Source organism: Euleptes europaea, chromosome 8 (genome assembly GCF_029931775.1).
Source record: "Euleptes europaea isolate rEulEur1 chromosome 8, rEulEur1.hap1, whole genome shotgun sequence".
Classification (NCBI taxonomy): Eukaryota; Metazoa; Chordata; class Lepidosauria; order Squamata; family Sphaerodactylidae; genus Euleptes; species Euleptes europaea.
The window spans coordinates 86,931,714-86,951,406 of NC_079319.1; the positions used below are offsets into that span (position 1 = coordinate 86,931,714).

General features: G+C 44.9%; 1 protein-coding gene across 2 annotated transcripts in view; it reads right to left on the reverse strand.

The window, feature by feature from the left end:
• CDH12 (cadherin 12) overlaps positions 1 to 19,693 on the reverse strand; it is a 214,766-nt gene that overhangs the window by 118,616 nt on the left and 76,457 nt on the right. For both annotated transcript variants that reach the window (XM_056854055.1, XM_056854056.1), the window contains exon 2: positions 11,427 to 11,721. In XM_056854055.1, the coding sequence (XP_056710033.1) occupies positions 11,427 to 11,721 (295 nt within the window). The remainder of the gene's footprint in view (positions 1 to 11,426; positions 11,722 to 19,693) is intronic.

Genomic DNA, 19,693 nt, shown 5'->3' on the forward strand with positions numbered 1-19,693 from the left:
TGCCATTCCACGGCAGTTTCTGGGGCCTCGTTGGTTTTCCTGCCACCCGACTCCAGAGCGCCAAGCCCGGCTGGCTTGCAGGTGTGTTTTCCTGCGGCACGAGTTGTGGGTGGTGGTGGTGGGGGAACCTAGAGGCGCCAAGCAAGTCCCGCGTCTCGGGATATTAGTACACTTATGCATTAACATCACTCGCTGAATATTTGTAGATGGCTGCAACTCCCATGGTAGCCATTTATTGTTGCCTCTGCCTCCTGCGGCAGCGATTTTGTGGTTGTACCCAGCAACCTCCGTCAGAATTCCAAAGGTTCTCACAGGATCAAAAAGTTTGGGGACCCGTGCCATGGCATAACAGTTTGATGACATTATATCATAAGTACGGCATGTTTTATTTATATTACACCAAGTGCATGTGAAACCCTACCTACCGCAGATATACACAATGCAAACAAATCCACAAAACCAACAAAGAAAAGCAGAGAACCAAAAGAAGAAGAAGAGTTGGTTTTTACCAACCTGGTTCACCAGATTAGAGTCCGCCCCAGAGGAGTGGGGTAATCGTGGTTCTCCAGTTGAGAGTCCACCCCTCTTAACCACGACACCTCGCCGGTGTTTATGAACACACCAACAAATATGAAGTGGAACAGAACCATTGCACATTCTTAGCAAAGCACGACTGGCAGAGAAGCAGCAACCAATGTTCAGAATCTACAGGCCTTCTTTGGCGATCGAGGGGACAGAGCTTTTCAAATTGAAACTACTTGCTCCCGGCTGCTTTATGGTTTAGCCTCATCCAGCACAACGTGTGACCCACCAAGCCAAACACAGCTTGTCAGCCTACCAAGGGCTTGATAAACGGCCTGTTTTTTATCGCTGCCTGGGGCCGCACAAACAGGAGGTCTGCCAAGCACCTGGCAGACCACTATACATGGCTGGCAGGCTCTGTTCAGCTGGTTAGGTGACAAGTTGCGAGAATTAAGCTGTAGGTTGCTGACGATCTGGCTGCTTAACAACCCTAAATCTGCCTTCTTTTTTTAAATGCCAGGTTAAGGGCCAGCATTCCCTGTTATCAGACTATGGGAAGTATGTGGAAACTTGCAAGATCAAAACAATACATTGCAATAAGTAGGATGATTACCTCCAGACAAGGACCAAATTCCTGTAGCTTAATCCTTGCAAAGAAGAGAGGATTCTGGCAGAATCCTTGTTCCCCCACAGGAATGAGTAAAGCTGTGCCTAACAAAACTCTACAGCGAACAATACACGATTCCTGTGTGCATCTAGGCACCCTGGTTGCAAGCCAAGGTTTGTAGCCAGCCAGCGTTTATTTTCAGTCTCATCTAATTCCCCTCTTTACTACAGCCCCATGCCTTGTCAATTCTAGTCCTATGACCCCCAGCATAGCCCTTTTGCTGGTCTAAGGGGACAGCTCCTCTCTTTTTCACCAGCAGAAAAAGCTGGATGGATCCAACCCCTTCCTCAACCGCATCCTGCTCAGCTTCCCCTCTGCACTCAGGCAGCATCTCTTGGGGTGGCGGGGATAACTATGTGTATGGGCTGTATGGGGCGGTCAGTGATGGGAGGGCATCACTATGAGGGCCTGAGGCTGGCCACCAAGGAGCCGCTAGTGCGGACGTTGTCACCCCTAGCATTGGTCAGGGGGCCGGAGCCGCACTCTCCTCGCCATGGCAGCTTGGCAACCTCTCGGCACTTCCAAAATGGCACGCCCCCCAGGCGAGCCAAGGCTAGGAGAACTGGGGTGAAGGGGCGCCTCTTGGGGGTCAGCGGTGCCACTTCCGACTCCTGTGCCTGGGCCAGCTGATGTGGAAGGTCTTTAGCCTCAGGGCAGCTTGTCCAGCTGCAGTGACAAGTGGTTGCGTGGCAGGACCACTGGCTGTGCCAGTGCTCCCCCCTCCTCTCCGCCTGCAGTTAAGAAAACTGTACTGCCTTGGAGCACTTGGGTACTTAAGTTGTCTGAAGAGGGGATTGCAGTTTCCATGGACTCCCCCCTCCTGCTGCAACCAACCCTGGAATTTTGTTCGAGGGGGGGGGATCAGTCGGTGCCCAGGAACAGCTCAATGGGAGTAGGGGGGTCTACATTAGGAAGGGAAATTAGCAGAAATTGCTGCCCCCTCTTAAGAAATGGAGGTGTCTTTATGTTTTCTCAGTGTGGTTGCATCCAGTTTAAAAGTGGGTCCCACTTCAAAAAGTTTGGGAGCTGCTGCTTTAGATCATTCTCATCTCTCTGCCAGAGCGACCGAGAGCCCCCATGGCCCCCTGGGCAAAGATTCCAACTTGACCCCCCCTCCATTTGACTCTGATGCAAATCAAATATCATACCAAAACAAATCACTTGGCTGGCCAGCCTGGTGTAGTGGTTAGGAGTGGTGGACTCTCATCTGGAGAACCGGGTTGGTTTCCCCAGTCCTCCTCATGAAGTCTGCAGGGTGACCTTGGGCTAGTCACAGCTCTCTTAGAGCTCTCTCAGCCTCACCTACCTCAGAAGGTGTCTGTGGTGGAGAGAGGAAAGGAAGGTGATTGTAAGTTGGTTTGAGACTCCTTAAAAAGCAGAGAAAATGAGCACATAAAAACCAACCTCCTCCTCCTCCTCCTCCTTCTACAGGCAGTAAATTTAAGCTGTGGGAATAATTCTTAATAGCCATCAAAACAGTTGGCTAGCAGAACTCAGAGCCAGGGAAAGGTTAAAGACTGCCTTAATGCACGACCCTATATGGCAGGGGTGGGGAACGTTCGGCCCACAGGCCATTTAAAGCCCGTGAAATCATTTGCCGACGTGCCGAGGCTGGAAGCTCCAGGGCCCTGCCATAGAAATGTGGCGCAGAGACGCATGTCGAGGCTGGGAGTTCCAGGGCGCCACTTCCTCCTCATGCTGCTCCAGCTAGGCCCTCCCCTCAGCTCTTCGAGTTTCGCAGACAGGCAGGCGCGCAAAACTTGAGGCTAACCAGGATGCTCTCACAATACTTTCCCCTTCCTGGATTCCAGCTGTGTGATATGGGGGGGGGGTATGCAAGCGGCTTCTTTTTCGCCTCCTCGGTGCATGCACAATGGCCGGGGCCGGCAGCACCAGGCTCCCTGATGGCAGCCCCGACTGACGCCTCTGCGGCCGGTGCAAGACCAGCTGCTGCTGCTGGTGGTGGCCAAAAAAAGCCCAGCCAAACTCCCTGCCCTCCAACCTCCCTGCCCCCCGCTCCAGTCTGCCAGGGCTTCTGTCCTGGGCAGTGGCAGCAGCTGCCGTGGCTGCTGCGTTCTCAGCTGCTGCTTTTACATTTGCAAATCTTCTGTGCTCCACGCACACACACACCACTTCCCGATCCTAACTCTCTGGTAGTAGCTGCTGCAGGGACTGAGAGGAGGGGCCTGGAGCAGGTGGCGTGGTGTGTTCCTCCAGCTGCTTCCCACAGTGCTATCCTGAGCCAGGGCTGCTTAGCTTTTGCAAGGCAGCCCGGGGCGCGCTCTCTCCCGCTCCGTGTGAATGCTTGCAAATGGGTAGAAGGGGGGGGGACAGGGTTTTGGGGAAAGGAGCAATGCGTGCTTTTTACAAAAGACAGACTGCATCTGTTGATTGGGGGGTGTCTTGTCCAGCTTTTAAAGATAATCTGAGTGCTGCTGCTGGAAGAAGAAGGTAACCCCATCTCAAAATCTAACTTCCATCTATCCCCCACCCAGTCCTACCCCTCAAGGCTTCTGTGTTCTCATAGCTGCATCGCAAACATGGGCTCAGTGGTAGAGCATCTCCTTGGCATGTAGAAGGTCCCAGGTTCAATCCCTGGCATTGCCGGGTCGGGCAAGAAACAAACAAAGGAGGGTTGCCATTGCCTCTCTCTGCATAACAACTCCAGTATTCTTAGTGGTCTCCTATCCAAGTACTAACCAGGGCCGACCTTGGTTAGCTTTTGAGATCTGATGAGATCAGCCTAGGCTGGGTCATCCAAGACAAGATCCAGGCAGCATGTAAAATTTCTCAATAAATAAAGTGTACTTCATAGTTTCTCTGGGCCAAAATGGGTAGGCTGCCAATAGGTTAAGATCCTAGACATCTGCAGGACAAAGCTACTGATACTTTCCGAAGAATAAGACCCACTGACTGGACTTGAGTAGGATTTAGAGTAGACCTGCATAAGATTGCACTGCTGGTCACTTTTTGTTTTCACTGTTAAATGTGCATGACAAATAAGGCACAAATGTCTAATAATCAACCAAAGAGAAGCATTTCCAGCCATCATATTAGGGGTGAGTTAATTAAATGTTTGACCGTATATAGCAGGTTAATTTTTAAGTTGATAATTTTGTATGTCCCCCAAATGATGTTATAAATATCCAAATAGCCCGTGGCAGAAAAAAGGTTCCCCACCGCTGCTATATGGCATGGTACCTGCATACGTTATGGACCGCCTACTCATCTACAAACGTACTTGTCCATTACGACGCTCTTCAGAGGCCCTAAATAAATATAAAAACCCACTTGGCATATAAAAACCAACTCTTCTTCTTCTTCTTCTTCAGTTAACACATGTCCTTTTATGTATCAGCATGTCCATCTGCCTGACCGTTTGTGACAAGAATAACTCATCAGAAAATAAAACCAGGAATCTCAAAATTGGCCATAACCTTCAGGATATTTGTGGGAGTTTAAGGGCCAAAAATGAAAGGAATCACAATATCCTGGCCTAGGTCTTCCCTACCCCGCCCGTGCTATTTGTAATGGAAACCATGCTTGTCTAGTGGTTAAAGTGTTGGACTAGGATCTGAGACACCGAGGTTTGATTCCATACATTTTCTACTTGATTTGGTAGTTTTGTTTTGTTTTGTTTGTAGAAGGGACGTTGTCCTCCTGCAGCTGTTATAGCACCAGCTGGATGAGCAGCAAGATCATCTATTATCCGAACAGCAAGGTGTTCTGTCTTGCTGGATTATGCTCAGTTATTATTGTTGGTTCAGGACTAAAAACCTGTGAACAGAGGATTTATCTTTTCTTTTTCTTATCTTTTCTTTATTTTTCTTTTTTTTAGCACTGCATGCAAGAGCTGTGACCAAGCATCTGTTGAAAACTGTCTGGTTCGCTTTCAGGCATGTGAAGATGTGGAGTGGAAACCACGAGGGAAAGCGGATGGCTCTGGAGTCACTGGACCAAAGAGTGAGCAAGGTGGCTAATTCAAGATACGGTGTCTTTAACGCCTCTCTTTGGGCTTGGGAATTCAAAATTCTGCAGATTACTACCCCACCCCTCCCCATTCAAATTCAAAGGTGGAGACTGAACACTGGGCATTTTCCAGTGCAGGATAAAGAAGAAGAAGAAGAAGAAGAAGAAGAAGAAGAAGAAGAAGAAGAAGAAGAAGAAGAAGAAGAAGAAGAAGAAGAAGAAGAAGAAGAAGAAGAACAACAACAACAACAACAACAACAACAACAACAACAACAACAACAACAACAACAGGAGTTGGTTTTTATATGCCGACTTTCTCTACCACTTAAGGAAGAATCAAACCGGCTTATAATGGCCTTCCCTTCCCCTCTCCACAACAGACACCCAGTGAGGTAGGTAGGACTGAGAGAGTATGACTAGCCCAAGGTCACCCAGCTGGCTTCATGTGGAGAAGTGGAGAAACCAACCCAGTTCACCAGATTAGAGTCCGCCACTCATGTAGAGAAGAGGGGAATCAACCCCGGTTCTCCAGATCAGAGTCCACCGCTTCTAACCACTGCTCTTAACCACTACACCACGTTGGCTCTGTACCTGGCTCTGTACCTGTAGCTGAAGAGAGAACATAAGAAAAGCCATGCTGGATCAGACCAAGGCCCATCAAGTCCAGCAGCCTGTTCACACAGCAGCCAACCAGGTGCTTCAAGGAAGGCCAAAAATGAGGCGACTGCAACAGCATTCTCCTGCCGGTGTTCCACAGCCCCTAATATAATAGGCATGCTCCTCTGATACCAGAGAGAAAATAGGTATGCTTCATGACTAGAATTCATTTTGACTAGTAGCCATGGATAACCCTTTCCTCCATGAACATGTCTACTCCCCTCTTAAAGCCTTCTTAGTGTCCAGCCACAAAGGAAATAAGGAGAGAAAGGCTGAACCCGGACATTTGAGGAAACAGAAATAGGACATGCCTTAGGAATATGCCAGGATCTTTCAAAGAACACCCACTCCTAAGCCTGGATGCACAGTCAAACATAAACTCTATCATCTCAGCATGGTGTAGTGGTTAAGATCATCAGACTCTAATCTGAAGAACTGGGTTTGATTCCTCTCTCCTCCACATGAAGCCTGCTGGGTGACCTCGGGCTAGTCACAGCTCTCTCCAAACTCTCTCAGCCCCACCTACCTCACAAGGTGTCTGTTTTGGGGAGGGGAAAAGGAAAGTGATTGTAAGCTGCTTTGAAACTCCTTAAAGATAGAGAAAAGAGGGGTATAAAAACCAACTTTTCTTCTTCATCTCATGACCATTGCCTCTTGAAAGTACCTGTTGATTTGGTCTGGCCTCTCACCCCCCACCCCAAATCTCATTTTCACATTATCCTGCCCTCTTCTGAGGGCTGGCTTTAAAGCCTTGGTACAAACCCACCCATCCAAAGCAGCTCAATTTATACTTCAGAGTTTGAGGCACAGCAGAAGGGAGTGGAGAGAAGTTACGAGGAGAGATGAGTGTAAAACAAGAAGCCATCATGGAGTTATCAATGGCTCAATGGCTCTCTGATACCCCCTTATGCAGGGAATAACTTTAGTCTTTAAGGGGCTCTTGTTTAATCTTGCTATTCTAGCTGCTGTGAGAGAGAAGTGCAACCATGGCCCAGTCACAGGTCACAACAAGCCATGAAAACAAAAAAAGTGTGCTATCTAAGAAAACTCCATCGTCCCAAGGTGCATTTGTCCTTTTTGCAGTATCTGAGATCAGTGACTTTCTCCTTTACTTGCTCATTAATCAAGCTGCTAATGATCGCTTCTGTTATCGCTCTGAGTCTTCCTGGGGTTTGCTATCTCCTTTACTGGGGGTATTTCTGTCCTTAGAATTGAAGTCGTTAATCATGTTTGGTTTACTGATTCCCATTTGCTTAGCATCCTTAAGTATTGCCCTGCCGCCTGCTTCTTTTCCTTGGAAGGCTGAGGATCCTATGACTGACTCCGGAAATCCATCAGTGTCTGATCTCTGGAACCGGCTTTCCCTGTTGCACGGGACATGCCATACCTCCCCACCCCCACCCCGTGCTTGCAGGAGAACTAATACACACCAGGCAGAAAGGGAGAAGGAGAGGGAGAGTGCCTGAAGATAAAACAGCCGAGGTACATGCCAGATATCCATTATAATCCATTCAAATCTCAGCTTGCTCTTGTTACTCCCAATGCCTGTATGAGAGAGTTCGATGACTAGGACATTATTGCTTGTCATAAAGCGAGAGATGTCTCAAGGATGATGTCCTTTGCTCACTTTCTGATCTGAGAAATATAAATAGATCCTACCCCAACAGGAGAAAAATAAATAGCTCAGCAGCAGGAAATGGAAAAAAAAATGATGCTCATACCCATTCAATGAGTAGTTGGTGGCGGGAGGGGGAAATAAAAGCAGTTTTTGTAAAAAGTAGTTAATGTTTACCACCGTTTGGGTGGCTTGGCAAAGTAATCCATTTAAAAATACACGTCAGGTTGAGAACTACTTAATAGCCGAGAGAGTTATTCTCACTGAAATTTAAACCTTCAATAGAGTCGAATTCAGCAGAATTTAAGTGGCCTTAAGGGTCTGCAGGACTGAAACCTTGTAATCCCACCCTAAACATGTTTACTCAGAAATAAATCCTGTGAACTCAAAGGGACTTGAAATCTGGTAAGTATTCTTAGAATTGCAGCCTTAGCATCATATCTGTAGCAAAGCATTCTGTTATTTTTAAAATATGTACTCCCAATAGATAGCTAATAAAGCAGTGATAATACACTGTACACAGGGGCAGTTATGTATAAACAAATAGAGGAACGTGCACACATGCGCACATCCCAGTCATCAGGGTTCTGTTACATTAAAACCAAAAAACACAGAGTTTGATCCACCACGAAGTTTCCATTTGCACTAGAGCTCTTGCACAAGTGGAAATTCAAGAAAAAGACTGGGGTAACCATTTGCGTTAAGTCAAACGTTTTTTATGCACCCCAAAGTTTCGACTTGCACAAAATTTTGTGCAACTAATTTCTGGACACTATAATACACATGGAAATGCATAACACAGCAAATCAATCATATAGATTTTTTAAAAAAATGTAACCTCTAGCATCAAGAGCCGGTACAATTATTCCAAAGATGGCTCCATCGACATTTTCATGTCCGAGCTTGGAAAAAATTGAAAGAGGTCTAGCTCTGTTCTTCTAGATCAGTGATCCCCAGTGTGGTGCCTGTGGGCAACATGGCACCTGCCAATGGGTTTCCCTGTGTCTATTTGTTTCTTTGACAAAGCATCTCTTCCACAAAGCAAAGAGCCAGCCCCAGCTTTCCTTAGCCTTCCTGAAACTGGAGGTGTTTCAAAACAACTCAAGATATTTTTCTGTCTCTAGGGTACACCCATTACAAAAAGCTCCCTATATTTGGTACCTCCGTGGTGAATTCTTCAGGAATTAATTCTTAGGGAACTGAACAAAAGCAGAACATGGCTGGGACTAAATTTTGTGGGAAAGCCACATTTAAAGATGAACTGAGATAGATGAAATATTCTAGATGCTACAAGTGATGTGTTTCTGGTCATTGTCAACATTATTCAGAGGGGTTCCATACCTTCCGACCCAATGGCGATATTAACGCATGTTGTTAGTCAAACTGTGGGTATCAACTTCTCTTTAGAGCTGGATGTCCTATAGCAAGTTCATGGCGAGTGAATAAAGCATCCATTACATAAGCGAAGTTCAAAATATTTTTTTAGAGAGGATAGCTGCCACCAAATTTCACAGCAAATGTGGAATTTGCTGTTTGGAAAGATCACCCAAGGAATTTCAAGGAGAAGATGGAATTTAGACAGGACTAGCAAAATTTCACTTAATCTTTGACTTTCTTCTTAATTAGTTTTTTTGGAGGAACTACATAAATGACATTAACGAGTACTGTGATTGATTTCAATCACCTGAAAAAATATGTTTCTGTGGGAGATCTTCTTTTGAGCTTCTGTGGCTTTAATCAGATGTCTTAGTACGACTACCATTTGTCGACTGTTGAGGAAAGTACTTTGCCCATGTACTGTTCTTCTACTGAGCCTTTCTTTAGAAAATTCCATATTATTCAGCTGAAGTATGTGCCGTTCTTTGTAATTGCTCCACCGTATGCTGCTCAATTAATAAACACTTCCTTTTAGTGCAGACGACACAAACCAAGCTGCCAGCTAACATCAAAAACAAACTGGTAGAATCGCATGGCAGTAACATCTACTACTTAAAAGGATCAGATGGGGAGGGCAGACAAGAGAATTTATTGGGACCAAACAGCCCGTAAGGTGCATTAACCAGATGCTATGTAGATCATATACTGCTTTTAATACTTGAAAAAGCCTCTACAACCCTGACAGGACAAACTGTCAATGCATTTCTTTCTTCAGTTTATGGGAACTATGGCTTGATGCTTGCAACCTGCTCTCCATCTTTCTCACAACATAAACATATGTTCTGATTTACGCAGAGGTCAGGCGTGTTAAAATAAGTGGGAAAGTCTGGCACTCACCCAAGGATTACTGTTTCCTTCAAGATTAGTCAGAGGGTGTGAATGAAAAAAAATATTCAGAGAAACCAAGTTTGTAAAAAGGAAAAAAAGAAGAAGACGATTATGGGATCAATGGATCAACACCGCAGACAAAGAGTTGGGGTTTTGTTTGTGTGTATCATCAAGTAACAGCTGACTTAAGGCGACCCTGTGGCAAGGAACACTCAGAGGTGGTTTGCTGTTGCCTGCCTCCACATCACAACCCTGGTATTCCTTGGTGGTCCCCCATCCAAATACTAACCAGGGACGACCCTGCTTAGCTTCTGAGATCTGATAAGATCAGGCTAGCTGGGCCCATCCAGGTCAGGGCAAGGGTTGGATACGGAGGACCAAACGTTACAGAGGGAACAGAAAGGGCTAAAAGGGAGAGAATAAGCCACCCAGCATGTTACCTTCATCTGTACATGTTCTCTTTTGCTGCTCCCTGATTAAACTGCTCCTCCCCAGGGGCATCCAATAACCCAAGTGCATGTCCAGAACTGCTTTAATCTGGAGAACCGGGTTTGATTCCCCACTCCTCCACATGAGCGGTAGACTCTAATCTGGGGGACCGGTTGGTTTCCCCACTCCTACACATGAAGCCAGCTGGGTGACCTTGGGCTAGTCACAGTTCTCTCAGAACTCTCTCAGCCCCACCTACCTCACAAGGTGTCTGTTGTGGGGGAGAGGAAGGGAAGGTGATTGTAAGCTGGTTTGATTCTACTTAACAGGTAGAGAAAGTCGGCATATAAAAACCAACTCTTCTTCTCCTGCTGCTATTAGCGAGAGTAGCCTTTGAGCAGAGGCCTGGGTTGTTAGATGACCCAGGGAAGGAGAATACTGTTAGATGTCACTGTGGAGAGATAAAGGAAGGAGAGGAAGCCCAGAGGAAGGGAAGAGGCTGGCCTACCATACTCTTCCCTAACTTCCTCTCCACTGTTCCAACCCTTGCGGCTTTCAGACATCAGTGCTTTGTCCTCTGCAAGTGGCGGGACTGGATAATTGTGAGTAATGCAATTTATCGCTGGTTGATGTACACACATCCGGAAACATTGATAGTTCCATACCAGATTGGCGTGTGAGCAATTTTCCATGTGGCAAGACCCAAGGTTTGGGTTAATAACTTACATCAACCCACATACTATAAGATAAAAATACCTCATAAGGTTCACTTCCAGATGTGTTTTTAGTAATCATGTTGACCACTGAGCAAAATGTGTATGGTCCTGTATTGGTCATTTATAATGAATGCATATCAACTATGCATGAGATTTTTTTGTAACAGATGTTTTTATATGTAGCCTGGATTCCAGGCCCTGTGTTTTTAACAAATTTACAGTGTACACCTTGTAATAAATATAATTATTTTGTTATAGTTTATAGTCTCCAGCTCCACCTTGGAGGCTCCCTGTATTTTCCTTATTGAGATCCCCTCCTTTTTTTTTGTCCTATTGGAGAGAGTGCTACATGATGTGCTTACCTTCTGAACACTTCCTCAGATAAGTTCTGATTATGTCTACCGCGGAGTATCATATGTGGGCCTCTGACATATCCAAAAGCTCTCATACAGGTCAGCTTTATTTTGGTAGCTACATGATACATTGCTAAAAAGCGGGGAATGTAGAATTAACCCAAGGTCATAGTAACCATACTCTCCACCAGAACTGAAAAGGAATGTAATGAGGTAAAGCAACTTTTACTTACCTACTGGAGACATTTCAGGGACACTGGCAACGTAAGGCCCATCAAGGAATTTTGGCTCATTATCATTAATGTCCTGCACTTTAATTACAAACTCTGATTCAGGTTCCAGTGGCTTCCTGGTTTCTATGTCCACTGCTTGAGCACGTAGGGTGTAGAAAGGCTTCTCTTCACGATCAAGGCTCCTTATGGCATGAATGTCCCCTGTCGTCTCATCAATGGTAAACACGGTACCAGCTCCATCTCCCGATAACGTATACTTGACGCTTCCCACTCCCTTGTCCAAGTCAGAATGAAGCTTAACATCAAAAAAAGGAGAAAGGCAAAAGTATTAGTAGAATGATTCCTGGATGGGAAAATGTTAGTTTTTAATCACAGAATCTTAGGACCTGGCTATTTGTTGATGACATGGAAGTATTTCCACAAGTCACTTAATGGGTAAACATGCATCACTAATTTTTTGAGAAAGATATGCCTATTTATACAGAAGAGCATTTATGTTAGGCAGATTACCTTCTCAGGTCATGGATGGTCGCTATAAGAAGCTTCCTTACTCAAATAGATTATGTTTTTGTCAGTTGGCGTGAACTGAAACATTGGAGCACTGACTTTTGGAATGTGTGTTTCACTCCGACATAAGAGAATTGTGGACTGGAGAGAAACTGAAAGTGCTCCTAGCAGGCACTGAACACAAGGACACTTTGGCTGTTGCAAAGTTTTCCCCTCCAAGTTATAGTAAGATATAATAATATGAGTAAATAAATGAGTTCAAGTCTGGAGACGTGCCGTAATGTTTCTTTTTAACTTTATCAGTGTGATACTGTTCAAGGCCATTGGGTCGAATAAGTAGTTTCATTTAAGTAATACACTGTAGAGAGAGCCAGCATGGTGTAGTGGTTAAGGTGAAAACTATAATTTCTTAAAAAGTAATATATTTATTAGGCGTCTATACCAGTATATACCGTTACAAAAATATTCAACACCGTTGATGATATGCAAAATATAAATGACTAATAGACCATACATGTTTTGGCCTCTTGGACCTTCTTCCTCAGTGGTCAAATTATACAAAACATATCCAGAAATGCACTTTACAAGGTATTTAATCTGAAATTTGTAAACCATATATCCTGTGTGGCTAGATGTGAATTAATAACACCAATCATAGAGCTTTCATCATGGTAATTTGCTCATGCAAGTATCTGGTGCAAAAAAAATGTCTCCAGATGTGTTGTAACATCAACAAGGGACAAAATCTATTCCCTGTACTTTTTGGTTAAATTCTTTCCCCCTTTTTTGGTTGTCTAGTAGTGGGTAAGGTGTCAGACCCAGGTTCAAATCCCCACTCACACAATGTAAGCTTGCTGGGTGACCTTGGGCCAGTCACACACTCTCAGCTCTGACCCTGGCTGGTATTTGGACGGATTACCTTCAAGGAATATTAAGGGATGACATGGAGGCAGGCAATGACAAACCACCTCTGAACATCTCTCGCCTTCAAAACCCTATACGGTCGCCATACATCAGCTGTGATTTGATGGCACTTTAACCACAATATATATATGGGGGGGGGGTTCCAACAGGGGCACATCTTGTCCTCTAGCTTGCCCCTACATCTACATGAAACCACTGGGAGAGATCATTTGGGTGTTTGGAGTGAGGTGCCGCTAAGCTGTGTTTTCCCCCATCGGCTCACACAGAGCTCTGTGAAAATCCTGAACAGGGGCAATGAGACAGATGAATCTTAATCTTAATCCTGACAAGATTGAGGTGCTGTTTGTTCTTGACAACACTTGTCAAGGCCTCTTTGGTCAACATTGATCAGGCTCTGCTCTCTGTGCCCCCACATGCAGAAATGAGCTGGTTGGTGACGGAAGGACAGGGATTGTTAGCTGTGACACCATGCCTATGGAATACCCTCTGCAACACTTCTTGTTCCTCCCCAGGCTTTTAGTTAAGGGGGCTAATCATTCAAAAATATATTTTATAGTCTGCATCTGACCTGAGGACTATTTTACAAGGATCATTTCAACTTGCTGAATGTTCCATGCTCTGGATGGGCTTTTAATGGTTTGTTATTTTAATGGTTTTAAAGGTATTCTTATGGTTTTATCATGTTTCACTCTGTGAGTTGCCTTAAGCAAGCCTCTGCAGAGGGAGCTTATAAACTGTTGGAATAAATACTAAATAAAATTAGCAAGCTAGAGAAAAAAAGATACTTCTGCCCTACAGTATTCTATGCTCACGTGCAGGAGAATGCTAAAATATTCTATTCGCCATCTGTAATATGAAATGGTACCAGCCAGCTATGTCATCTGGGGTATCCATTCATCTGTTTTTGTTCTTATTCAAGGTTATGATGACTTGTTTCATACTATGAAGTAGCAGTAAAGAATTAAGGCCAGGCCAAACCATAGTTTTGGGAGGGGGGTACACACAGAAACCAGATTCTGCACTCTTTATCAGCTGAAGAGCTACAGCAGACACATCTAGCTGTCCCAAATGTAAACATAGCTTGTGAAACTGGATCGGGAACTGTATGAACAGCCTTGATCAAGAAGGTTGGCCTTATGCCCACAAAGAGTGCTGATCAGAGATGGGGGAGGATTCCTCTTTCCGACAGACAGGTGTCAGAGAACAGTACCAACCTTTTTGATCCATAATAAGTGCATAAAGTTGGTCGTGGTGGAAAGTGTCACCAAGTCACAGCTGACTTATGGCAACCCCACAGGGATTTCAAAACAAGAGGTAGTTTGCCATTGCCTGCCTCGGTGTCACAACCCTGGTATTCCCTGGAGGTCCCCCATCCAAATACTAGCATAAAGTTACTCACCTGTATAGACTGAATTAGGACAATATTCTTAAGGTCATAGTAGTTAGATTCAAGTCCAGCAGCACCTTAGAGACCAACAAGAGTTTCCGGGTAATATATTTCAAGTGTCAAAGCTCCCTTTGTCAGACACGGATGGGAATAGAAATCTCTGAGTCTCTTTTATCTCAGTCAAAAGGCCCAATAAACCCGAAGCCGGAATTTATCGATTTTTCCCCACCACCCTACCTGAAACTCTTGCTGGTCTCTAAGATGCTACTGGACTCAAATCTAACTGTTCTACTGAATACCGACATGGCTACTCTCCCATACTATCATCACATTAGATACCCCTTTCTCACCCTCATCAGGTCATGTGACATTGCCCCGCTATTTATCTGTCCTTATAAGTGGATTCTAAAATGATCTCACCTGATCAAGGCAAAATAATCTTTCACTTGTGAGCCTGTTTTATTACGATTAGAAGGAAAGCTACCTTTGCCCCCCCCCCCCGTTTTGTGTCAACTATCTTCAGTGTTTGTGGAATGAGAGGATAATAGCTCTAGCACAGAGATAATTACTCTTGTCTCTCTTCTGGGCTACAATTATTTAAATAACTCCCATGTATCTGAGTGAGACATTAAACCACGGTCCGTTAGACCATACTCTTCCATTTATTTTCAAATGCATGTTTACAATGCAGATAAGGAATGGGTGAATAAAAAAACACACACACACCATTACAATTACAATCTCATGCATACTTTTTGTGTCTGACTGAATTTGGATTCAACCAATTTTGTGCATCATAATTTTGTGCATCCTATCCCCTCATAGGGAAGTCCACACGGAACAGGTCCTGTGAAAGTGTGCAAGACACATCAAACCACAATAATCACAAAGATGGCAAATACGAGGAGGCAGTGTACCTGGATGGGTGTTTGTCCATGATTCTCTTCACCTTATGATAAGATTAAAAAATGATCAAGTGAATTCACTTTTAGGCTAATTCTAGCATACCTTTGAATAGGTTGATGATAGCAATGGGGGGTTAGATTGAATGACCTTCAACAGGAAGAAGAAGAAGACGAAGACGAAGAAGAATAAGAAGAAGAAGAAGACGAGGAGGAGGAGGAGTAGTTGGTTTTTATATGCCCACTTAAGGAAGAATCAAGCCGGCTTACAATCACCTTCCCTCCCCCTCCCCACAACAGACACCCTGTGAGGTAGGTGGGGCTGAGAGAGCGTGACTAACCCAAAGTCACCCAGCTGGCTTCATGTGGAGGAGTGGGGAAACAAATCCAGTTCACCAGATTAGCCTCCGCCACTCATGTGGAGGAGTGCGGAATCAAACCTGGTTCTCCAGATCAGACTCCACCGCTCCAAACCGCCGCTCTTAACCACTACACCACACTGGCTCTTCCAAGCACTCAGACACAGGAGCAAGCTGAGAGAAGCAACCGTGTCTGGAGAGCCTGGGTGGCTGCCCAGCAACAGGGCAGTTGGGGCACTGAGGTCTGAGGGAACACAAGGGAAATGACTATACAACCACCAAGAAGGAGGCGGGCACAAAGGCCAAGGAGGAGCCTAGGAGGGAGCCCACTCGCAAATGTGGAGCCCGGGCCGCATTTGAGCAAAGGGCCTCTGGTGTGATCATGTCATGAGGAAGGACAGTATCTCCACTGTTGCTTGTGGAGAGCCGTGTCCTTGGTCCCAGGTTCAATCCCTGATGTCTTAGGTCATTTATGCTTGGGTACTTTCATGTTCGCCCCCTGTCTGACTCGGTTGTTCCTTGGAGTTCTGCATGAGTTTTTCGTCCATTAGAGATGACCTCGTGCCCAGCCCTCATAATGTCTGGGTCTTCCCATTCCTCTGTTAACCCGACTCTTCCATCTTCCCTGAGCAAAGCCCGGGTGAAATCCCCATGCATAAGGCAAAGCACGGGGCATGCAAGCTTGGTTTCTCTCACAGCCAATTACAAAGCAGCATGTCCAGAGGCGGGGATTCAAATACTTTCTGCTTCCTCAGAGCTCTTTCTGGGCAGAAGAAAAGCTTTTTAAAACCGAGGCATGGGTTCCCCCCCCCTTCCTTTCAAATTGCTCCATTTTTTTTTCTTGTTGTTCTTAAAATTCTTCTTTAAGTGGCAATTGGGTTTTGGGGTTTCTCTCTCTCACAGTAAGCTCTACACGTAAGCCAGTTGCAAAGCAGCATTTAAAGAGGCAGGACTTGATTTGAGCTTGGAGACTGCTGGTGCAGATTCCCAACAGGAAGGTGTGGGTCCAGCGAGCAACGAACCTCAGGTAAATCGCCCTTGCATAAATGTGTTGACATGTAAGACTGCACATGGCAAGCAGATGTAAAAGATCTAAGTGACAGCCAGGTGATTGGTGGTGTCACATGACAGCTCAATGACTGAGCAGAAAAACTGGCTTTCACTGGACTGAGCTAGATGGTCCTGGCGACAAGGCAGCCAACAGTTGATTGGCTGGGAGACTATGCCAGTTATGTATATAAGTGTATCATATATGTATTTGGTTGTGGGTTGTGAGAAGTGGTTGCTTTGTGTAGCACTTTGACACTGTACAATAAAATAGCACCTTTATATACGTGCTGATCTGCTGTATTCACTCGCCGCTGGGGTGTCTGATACTTCTCCCAAACACCAACAAAATGACCTTAGTCAAAGACTCTTGAGACAGGTAAGGCTTCTGACCGAGTCTCTGGGAAGTCATTGAGCTGTTGCAACCTACTGCATGCCTAGTATTGAGGAACAAGGTTTCCTTGTAGGATAGATGGCAGAGTTTCCATATAGGCATAAGCCACAGACCTCTCTCTGAAAACCGACTTTGATAATACTCTGGAAGTCTAGTCCTTCAAAAGAAAACACACCTCAAGTTTGTAGCTTATTGTGGTACTCCCAGAACTTTGCTGGCTTTCCTCTGTACTTGGCAAGAACCACTCACTTTTCCCACTTCGAGACGCACATATTCTATTGTGCTGTGGACTTTTCCTCCCCCCGCCACAACACACAGATGTCTCCATATATTGCTCTATTACACCGAAGACTCGTTTCAACGGAATTGAGTTCCACAGCAGTAAAAAAACCAAAGTGTGTTAGCCAGCTGTACCTGCCTCGTTCTAATCTCACCCTCTGACAGCGCTCCAGATTAATTTCAGTTTGGGGGTACGCAGGACACATTGGGAAACAGTCGTACAGCGGGTGGAACTGCAGATCTCCATCCTCCAGGACATCTGCTTGGTGGCAGGGTTATTGTTGACATTCCCCAAACTAGATCAGATGCCATGCCGGGAGTCAGATGCCAGAAAAAAATGAAGCATCTGCTGGGCTCTCGAGAATTCGTTCTCGACTTATTTATTTATTTATTTGGTTACCTCCAACTTTAGAGGAAACGGCAAACATTTGCACAGATTAAGCAGCTGCTGTTTCATTCCCAATCGACATGGTGCAAACACCACAGACCTTAATTTTGGGTGCACTTTGAGCTGGAAAGACTATATGAGATTTTATGCACACACTATGCTTAAAAATCGGTTCAACAACCCGTCCCTTCCCTCAGAAAATCTTGGGAACTGTAGTTCTGGGAACAAAAACAGAGGCTTTAAACAGAATCCTCAGCACATGAACCAAACTAACATTTTGAGGATTCTTCACAGAAAGCCAGCGCAGAAAAACTCTCATATAAATAACCACAGGTTAGTAGCACAGATGTATCTTCTCTTTCTAACAGTTAAGAGCGGTTCCTCAGTGGAAGAGGCTTTTTCGGGAGGTGGTAAGCTCTCCTTCCCTGGAGGTTTTAAAGCAGAGGCTAGATGGCCATCTGTCAGCAATGCTGATTTTGTGAACTTAGGCAGATCATGAGAGGGAGGGCATCTTGGGCATCTTCTGGGCATGGAGTAAAGGTCACTGGGTGTGTGTGTGGGAGGTCGTGAATTTCCTGCATTGTGCAGGGGTTGGACTAGATGACCCTGGTGGTCCCTTCCAACTCTCTGATTCTATGATTCCCCTCAAAGCATCACAATTAATTTGTTCTCTCAGCATTGCCCTTGTTTATTTATTTATTCATCTTTAAATGACTTGGCACCACTCTGCCCTAAAGGTTTAGGAGCCAAAAGGAAACTAAAATCCTAAAAAAAAAAAAAAAAAAAAGAGAGGCAGCACATCCAAAGTTATAAATTTACAACCAATGGCAAAATAAGAATTCTTAGCAGGAAACATCACTTATTTTTCCCTCCTCCACCTACCTACAAGTGCCCCCCTCCTTATTTTACCAAAACTTGATGATTGAATGCCAAATGTGAAAGCTGATGGGTTCACTCACATGTATGGTAGGGATTCGTATGTACTTGGGGAGATTCCCCAGTCTTATAGGGGGGGGGAGTGATTTGTAAATTAATCACCCCACACCCTGTCCCAAATTGCCTGAGGAAGAATAAAAGTGCTTTAGGAAGCATGAAATATTGATAGGAGTTGAGCATCAGTTTAAGAAGGGACAAAAAGGGAGGGGAGGAGAACGTAGCTGGTGTCAGCCCCAGACAACTTACCGAAGCCATGAGGGGGAGATTTTGGGGAGTGGAGGGAATCCCAAATGGTTCCCTCCTTCCTTGAGTCCTTGCAGCCTGCCACTGTATCTAACAGTAAAATGGCCAGGCCCCTTTCCTGTTATGAAAAGAGAAAAAAGAGGCCACACAGAGAGCAGGTAAGGGTCTCTATATACACCTCAGGTAAGCAATGTTTTGTGCACTAAGCCTAGAGAAATTTCCCGCACACATCTGTACCATTTTCCTGCTATCAGTCCTTCATGGTCACTATTTCCCCTGTGTTTCCCCCCACTATGCCACTGCAGGGCGTTTTCAGGCATATTAAAAAAAAATGAAAATATTATAGTGCAATAACACCCTACTTCCACCTATTTCCAATGCACATTTTAATAGAGCAGTTGTAGCGCCATACTGCACTTGCAAAATGAAGGCAAAAAAGGGGCAGGCGAAAATTCACAATACAACCAAGTTAGCAGTGATTTCTCCAAATAACAAGTACATGAAAGAAAAATGGTGATGCTTCGGATGGAGGGGCAGTGTTTTTATAATGCTACAGAGCACACCTTGATGTGATGAGTAGGAGTATGCATTCGGATATGCCAAATTTTTAAAAAGTGGCAATTCAAATGGAAGCTGGGTACCCAAGGTTGGGTGGGGGAAAAATATATATATCTGTGTATAAATACTGAAAATATAATTTATTAGAACCGCTATATAAAGGTTAAAATTATTTAAAAGCATTAAAATAGCACAATGGCATTTCCTGAGGTTGATAACTGTAACCACATACCAAACGCATTTCGGCCTATAGGGCCTTCATCAGTGGTTAATTAAAACCTTTGTTAAGACTGCACACATTTACAGAAATGAATTAATAAATACATATACAAACAGTTCAAAC